General features: G+C 38.6%; 3 protein-coding genes across 3 annotated transcripts in view; 2 read left to right on the top strand and 1 right to left on the bottom strand.

Annotated features, from left to right (window-relative positions):
- The window catches only part of kiaa0753 (KIAA0753 ortholog), a 29,422-nt gene extending 28,312 nt beyond the window's left edge, over positions 1–1,110 (bottom strand). Inside the window, exons 1-2 of the mRNA XM_008424996.2 lie at positions 701–1,110; positions 63–364 (exon numbers count right to left, since the gene is read on the bottom strand). Coding sequence (XP_008423218.1) covers positions 63–364; positions 701–823 — 425 coding nt within the window. The 5' untranslated portion in view covers positions 824–1,110. The remainder of the gene's footprint in view (positions 1–62; positions 365–700) is intronic.
- Positions 1,111–1,825: 715 nt separating this feature from the next.
- txndc17 (thioredoxin domain containing 17) lies at positions 1,826–3,477 on the top strand. The gene is made up of 4 exons (XM_008424933.1): positions 1,826–2,080; positions 2,197–2,278; positions 2,761–2,836; positions 3,025–3,477. Exons 1-4 carry the CDS (start codon positions 1,936–1,938, stop codon positions 3,091–3,093), a joined length of 372 nt encoding a protein of 123 aa, XP_008423155.1. The 5' UTR covers positions 1,826–1,935; the 3' UTR covers positions 3,094–3,477.
- A 361-nt stretch (positions 3,478–3,838) lies between these two features.
- nxn (nucleoredoxin) overlaps positions 3,839–7,102 on the top strand; it is a 67,399-nt gene continuing 64,135 nt past the window's right edge. Inside the window, exon 1 of the mRNA XM_008424932.2 lies at positions 3,839–5,492. Within this exon, the coding sequence (XP_008423154.1) occupies positions 5,184–5,492 (309 nt within the window). The 5' untranslated portion in view covers positions 3,839–5,183. The remainder of the gene's footprint in view (positions 5,493–7,102) is intronic.

The raw sequence follows: 7,102 nt of genomic DNA, 5'->3' as shown, positions 1-7,102 counted from the left end.
TTATTTCAGTCTTTGTTCGAATATCTATTCGGAAACTTTTTTTTTTTTTTTTTAGTTAAGACTAGTTTACCTGAAGCAGCTCCACATCACTTGTTTCAAAGACAGAGACCTCCTGCAAATGTTTCGGTGAGGTCTTTGCRAGTGATCCGAGGTGCCTTCGCCTTAGGTCTCGCTTGGCCAGTTTGACAGCAGCCTGCAGCCTCTCCTCGGAGAGCACGGTGAAGCTGCGGGAGCTGCGGAGGCTGTCCGGACTCTCGCKCATCTCCAGACGTGGAAGCAGTCTCTCTATCACAATGGGAGCTGGAGGGCCTACACGAGTGGCACGGTTGACCACACTCACAGGAATGGCTTCATTAAACAACAACTGTCAAAGAAATGAAAATCCCAGAAAAACATTTTATGTCAGACTAGTTTTTGACAAATGTCTTCGGTGTCTGTAAAAGAAGCGAAATTGCTTTGCTATTTCACAAGAGACCAAATGAAGGTAAGCTATAAGCAAACTTAAACTTCTTTTCTGTTTAGCTTAGCTGTTTGACATGCTTCTTGGATGTAGGCTATATGTACGTGCCTTGAATAGAACTATATGCAATTCTACGTTATTAAGCATCTCTAAATGTTATTGGTGGCATAAGTTATTTATTAGCTTTAGGGGAATACGAAAGCTGAGCTAAATAACTTGAAAACTTAAACATTTGTTTACCTTTGTTTGGGACGTCCTAGTTGTTGAATTGTTATTGTTTCGGGCTGAGCCTACATAAACCCAGTTTCTTTCCTGGTTTTGAAGTCCTGGTAACTGTGCTGGCATTGCAGCGACAGACGTCATAAAAACAATGGTAACAACTGTAAATAATAATTTATAGCTAATGCTAATACCTATTAGCACGAGCAAGCTAACGCAACCTTTCAATGCACCTCGTTTACTTCAGGTTAACCCCAAAACTGACGATTCCACCATTTTGTCGTCGTTTATATCCAACTGYTTAAGTCTGGAATTAAAGAATATACAGACGGGCAGAATACCAAACTAAAACATACACCGTGAATAAGCTTTTAAAATCCCGTGAWGTCTGGACAGCAGTTTGAAACGGCGCCATGACAACAACAAACGGAAGTAGATCTTTCTTTCTTTCTTTCCTTCTTTCTTTCTTTCTTTTTTTAAATAACAGTATCGTAAACAAAAAAATAAATAAATAAAATTGTGTTTTTGTTACTTAAGCATTTGTAAAAAGTATAATACATATATTAATTATTTTTTTTAAAAATTAAATAAAGCAAAGACTACGCGACGGGCAAAATATTATGGCAGGCCGTTTTAACATAAAATCGACTTTGTCTACCTGCCCGTAATTGCATTCTAGATATCTAAAAATGCAATTTCACTATCCCGAATGGTAGYTTAAGAAATCTACTAATACATTTTGACTAGTATGAATAATAATTTAAGATATTCTAAAGAACATTTTGATTMGTTTTTTTCCCCAATATATCTCAAAGGCATTTTTAATTGGAAATATAACTAGTCAGAACAAAAAGGCACATATATAAAATTTATTTATATCTTCCCACAACTTTTTGGTAATTTGATGTCATTTCCACCAGTTAGGATGTAATTGTAATTCGACATATCTCAAATAGATATTTTGTCAAGTTAAAATATAATTAGAGACCTCTTAATTACCTAACACACCTACTCATGAAGCAATTTCAGATTTTACAAAAAAGTAAGTGTAGTGAAGCCGATTTTATGTTAAAACGGCCCGCTGTACATGGCCGAACTCTCGTGCGCKATCACTTTAAGAACCGCTGCTCAACCCGGAAGTAGTACTTCAACTTCTGATTCCTTATTTTGYTGCAACTTCAGCGTTCGAACGTAGCTGCTTGTAGCAGCTCAGACAGAAAGTTACAGCCAGATTTCACATCTTCTCAGTCGAAAGCATGGCCGGTTATGAAGAAGTGAACGTGCACGGATACGAGGAGTTCTGTAAGGCGGTGTCTGAGAGAAAAGGGAAGGATATCTTCGCGTATTTTTCAGGCAACAAAGACGCCGAGGGAAAGAGCTGGTGTCCAGATTGTGTGAAAGGTGACTTAAAATAACTGGCTGCATTATGTTTGTCATTTGTTGTTCTAAATATTTAGATTTGTATTATTTATTTTTATTTTGCATAAAATTAAAAAAAATCTTGTTTTTTTTTCCAGCTGAGCCAATTGTAAGGGGGGAGCTGACTCATCTTCCTGAGGGCTCAGTCTTCATTTATTGTCAAGTTGGAGATAGACCATAGTAAGTTTCTTTATTCTTCTTTTTAAGAGGAATATTGATTAAATATTTGTTATTGACCAGCAGAATTACTGACTGTAGTATGTCAAAAGGACACTAGGTATTAAACAGAAAACGTATAGTATTTAAATTAAGTTGTAGTGAGAAAAAAAAAAAACAAGTCGTCAATCAATTTCGATTTACTTGATGAGRGTTTATCTTTATGACGTTTCATTTGGAATTTCTTTTTTTTTTTTCTTTCATACATTTAAACAGTGTGTTCGAGTTCAGTCTGTGACTTGTGATAGATCCAGCTTGGTCAGTGCTGAGCTGTTTATCTTAAGTTAAAAGCATTTTTTAAAATAAAATTGAATGAATAATACATCCTCTCCCCAAATTGCATTTTATTTTGTTTTATTTTAAATCTATAGAGCTGATATTGCTGTTTGTTTTTTGAATACTGAAGAAACAAGTTTTATTGCAGTAATGTCTACCTTGTGCTTTAGTTGGAAGGATCCAAACAACGACTTTAAGAAGACCCTGAAGTTGACTGGAGTTCCCACTCTGCTGCGATACGGCACAGTAAGTAGCTCATCGTTTAATGTTTGAATCTACAGTTATGACTCCTTAGAGTCTGGATGTGAAAGTCGACAGAGATGTTTTGAAAAACCAAATGTTGTTAAAAAGGCTCTCTTAAATAAATAAATTAAAAAAAATACCATCTGCCATCAGAGCAGTGCTACAAGCTAACTGTGATCTTTGTGCTGCAGCCTCAGAAGCTGGTGGAGGAAGAGTGCTTCAAGCCAGAGCTGGTGAAAATGATGTTCACTGAAGACTGAACGGTCCCCGGCTCATAAAGAGCCAACATTTCTTCACTAATCAACCGTTTACACTGCTTCATTCAAGCACTTAATAATCACCCTGTTTTGATCTCAATATAAATTGGTGCAGCGGCATCGCTAGCTGCGTTTTTACAAAATCAACAAGTCTGTCACATGCAGCTCCCAAGACTTGTTGTTTAGTGGGGTTATTTTGAAGGATCCATTTCTTCTTTGATTATGCTGTGCAATCAGTAAATAAAGTACTGTGTTTAAWTACACATACACACACACTAATTGTTGATTCAAAAAGCAACTAGAGATTTTTATATTGTGATTTTTTTTTTCCATTGTCTTTGCAATTGAACTTAAATAAATCAAAATATTTGATGTTGAATAGTTAAACGGTGCATTATTTGCAATTTGTTACGTCTTCCTCTTGTCAACTGTTCCTTCAGAGGTCACCAGAAAGTTTAATCTGCCTCCTTCAAAACTTGATGCGTAAAGAACATGTAAAGGGCTTCTGCAGTAGTCATGAGATGTTCAGTTGTTTCTAAGGATTCTTGTCTCCGTTTGGATCTTCACAAATATTCATCCACCTCACCTCCAGACTTTTTCAGTTGTCATTTTCAACCACAAACCACACTGTTTTATTGAGATTTCTATATGATAGACCGTCACATAAAATACAACAAATATATATTTAAAATAAAATTGAATAACACAAACTAAATGTTCACAAACTAAATGTTATTACACATGGGAAACCAWTTTTATTATTTTTATAGTGTGGCACAAGTACCAGGTCAATCTATTCCTCCTGCTGCCACACGTGGGGAAATATAGCATGAAATCGTTTACTGTAAATTTAGGGTTTTATCAGCTGATGTTACTTTCAAGTAGTTAAAATAATATGGAACACTTGAATATCACTCTGCATTTCAAAATCCAAATATATTTTGTTTGCTACTCCTGTAGGATTAAAATCATTAGCAATAACACTGCTATGATGTAAGCTAATTACAAACAGTGCTAACGATAGCAGACATGTTGCATAAAGTAGCTAAGGAATGATAAAGCATTTGATGTTGAGATGTTGGTATAATGGGGCTCCAAATGAAAATCTAAGGCTTCAAAAAGTGTTGGACCRGCCCTGAAACGCATCACGAAAGGCTTTTTTGATGTTCTTCAAAAGCACAGGTGTCTAGTCCTGGAGGGCCACTGCCCTGAAACTTTAAGATGTGCCTCCGCTGCACCACACCTCAATAGAAATTAGRTCATTAGGAAGAMGGAGGAACTTATCTACACAAKAAGGAGGTAATTAAGCCATTTCATTCCAGTGTTTTATWCCTCTGGCACATCTAAAAACTGCAGGACAGTGGCCCTTGAGGACAGGAGTTTGACACCCCTGTCCAAAAGTATCGACTGAATAAAGAAGGCACGCCCACATGTTTCCTTGTAATGACCGCTAGGTGGCAGCAGACTTTTAGAAGTTGCTGGTTCGCTCCAGCGTTCACAAAAATCCGATGAAATTCACTCAGAATATATAAAATAAAACTTACTAGATCAATACAGTAATTTCCTGTAACAAATATGTGTGTGCGTGTGTGTTTGTGACGAAACGGAACATTCGCGTAAGTGGAAATATTAAAATAGAGTTGAGAATAAAAACATAAAAACAAAATAAAGTCTAATTTAGCCTCATTTTGAGGTATTACTGCATTAAAATCCTCATATGACATGCAGGAGAAGTGAACTCTTACTTAGCAACAACTGGCGTAAATGAGCGATTTCATGCTAAATGGGAGTCATCTCCGTTGCAGTCAGGGAGATTTAAGCGAGGCGCATTCCTGCACAGCGCTCAGAGCGGAGGGACGAGCAGAGCCGCGGCGAAGCCCACACAACCGCAACGCCTCTCTCCTTATCTCCGGGACCCGGAGCTCCCCTCACAAACCTCTCGGCTCTCGGTGGAGGTGAAAGGAAGTGCTGGGTGTCGCCCCGAACACACGCCGCGGTTACATGTGCAGCAGCCTCGGCTGAAGAGGGAGCGGGAGGGGGGTCACGGTTGTGCCTGCGTGTGGCTGCGTGTTCTCGGACCGTGTCGAGCCGCGATGTCGGAGTTTCTGGTGAGTCTGCTCGGGGAGCGGCTCGTGAACAGCGAGAAAGCCGAGGTGGACGTGCAGTCTCTGGGCGCGAGGCTCTCCCTGGTCGGGCTCTTCTTTGGGTGCAGCCTGAACGCCCCGTGCAAGCAGTTCAACGGCAGCCTGTGCGAGTTTTACAGCCGCTTCAAAAAGGCGTCCGAGCATAAGGACAAGCTGGAAGTCGTCTTCGTGTCGTCCGACCAGGACCAGAAACACTGGCAGGACTTTTTGCAGGAGATGCCGTGGCCTGCGTTACCTTTCAAAGACAGACACAAAAAGGTAAGAGAGAGAGAGGCCAGGCGGTGACGAAGGGCAGCCCAGCCTGGCGGATCAGTCCCTGGTTACAAGTGACCTGGAAGCCACTGGATACAAAACGCCTATACTTTTTTTTTTTCTCGCTGTCTTTATTCACATCTGGAGTTTAGTTTGATTCTTCCAAACAARCCAGTCTGCTTTTAATTAGCCCATAATCTGTCATGATAACTGCAGATYATCAGTAGTAGATGAGATAAACTCAAATGAGTTAAAAACACCGAGTCTATTCTGGGCTGAGACGAATTCATTTCACAGGATCTAATCAGGGAATTAAAGTATGATGCCATTGTTAATAACTTTATCTGAATTATGCTTAATAAATCAGGCTGTTGATAATTACGTCTGCTGGAATAAGCCAGACTTTAATWYACCCAGTTCTATCTGGACGTAAATGTGCTGCTGCAGACATTCCTGAGTTATTATTAGGAGGGGAAACACATTGGACTTCCTTCTGGCTTTCCGCTTTCCACACACTAATGATTTTACCCAGAGACAGGCTGGAGAAACGTCAAATTAGAGAACGATTATGGCAATTTAATGCCTGTTTTTGTTATTTGTCCATTCAGTTTAGGTTGCTGCGTATAGCCAAAGGCCTAAAATGCTGCCAATATAGTATTTTCAGCTTTTTGTGCGTTTCCAAAAAAAAAAGAAAAGAGAGACGTTTGGGAGATTTGAATCAATTTGAAAGCAATTTTTCTTGTTTAAAAATGCTATTTTTACATAGATGCGTATATATTWAAAAAAAAATAAAAATACACCAATTAGTTTATTTTCCTGGCAGGAAGTCTTTTGTCTGGCTTTATGTGGGGGTCTGACCCACTGATGTCCATTTTGACAAACTCTAATTTTATTCATTTTTTTTCTAATTCTACGGAACAAAAACTTATAAAAGCCAAATGTGTTGCATTTTAGAGAGAAATAGAAAATCAGAGTTTATGCATCAAAGTGTATGTTGCTAACCTTTGTGTTATTTTTATTAAATTCCCAGAAAATGCATATCGCACTACATGCTGTTTTTAGATGAAAAATGGGAAGAAGTTTCTAGTTATGACCCACATGAGGAAGGAATTATAGTATTTCATGTTTTTATTTTCAATATTTGACCTGCATCTCATCAGTCTGAGCCGATCAGTTGAAAATCAGATCCCAGATTCTAGCTGATTGTTTGCTGCATCTCTAATCTTGCTTTTTTTTGTGCAACAACTGGAATTCACAAACTTGCTACAGCTCCTCCAAATGAGCTCAAATTTAGTGAAAACAAGGTTTTGTTTTTTCCTCTATAGCCGAATAACTTCGAACGTAGCTGAGTATTTCTCATTTATATCCGGATTTGTGTGAATAAAACATTGCTGTTTTAGAAAATTTCAGCTGTAACAATCCAATGGAAATATCTTTTCTTTTTTTTCTTCTTCTTCCCCCCCCTCACACATCATGCTGGTGGATTTTTAAGTTTCTGGACAAATGCATTTTTCTGTGTCACTATATCCGGCCATGTTGGCGGTCTTTGCAAACAATGGAGTGGAGGATTATGTTGCAGGAATTGCGTGTGTGTGCATCTGGAGGCCAGGCCAGCG

Source organism: Poecilia reticulata, linkage group LG13 (assembly GCF_000633615.1).
Source record: "Poecilia reticulata strain Guanapo linkage group LG13, Guppy_female_1.0+MT, whole genome shotgun sequence".
NCBI lineage: Eukaryota > Metazoa > Chordata > Actinopteri > Cyprinodontiformes > Poeciliidae > Poecilia > Poecilia reticulata.
Note: the sequence above shows the minus strand (reverse complement) of the source record. Positions and strands in the feature narration are given on the sequence as shown.

Coding starts and splice junctions, on each gene's coding strand:
- txndc17 (XM_008424933.1), top strand. CDS start 1,936: ATGGCCGGTTATGAAGAAGTGAACGTGCACGGATACGAGGAGTTCTGT. Junction 2,279..2,760: donor CAAGTTGGAGATAGACCATA/GTAAGTTTCTTT, acceptor CTTGTGCTTTAG/TTGGAAGGATCCAAACAACG. Junction 2,837..3,024: donor CTCTGCTGCGATACGGCACA/GTAAGTAGCTCA, acceptor TTTGTGCTGCAG/CCTCAGAAGCTGGTGGAGGA.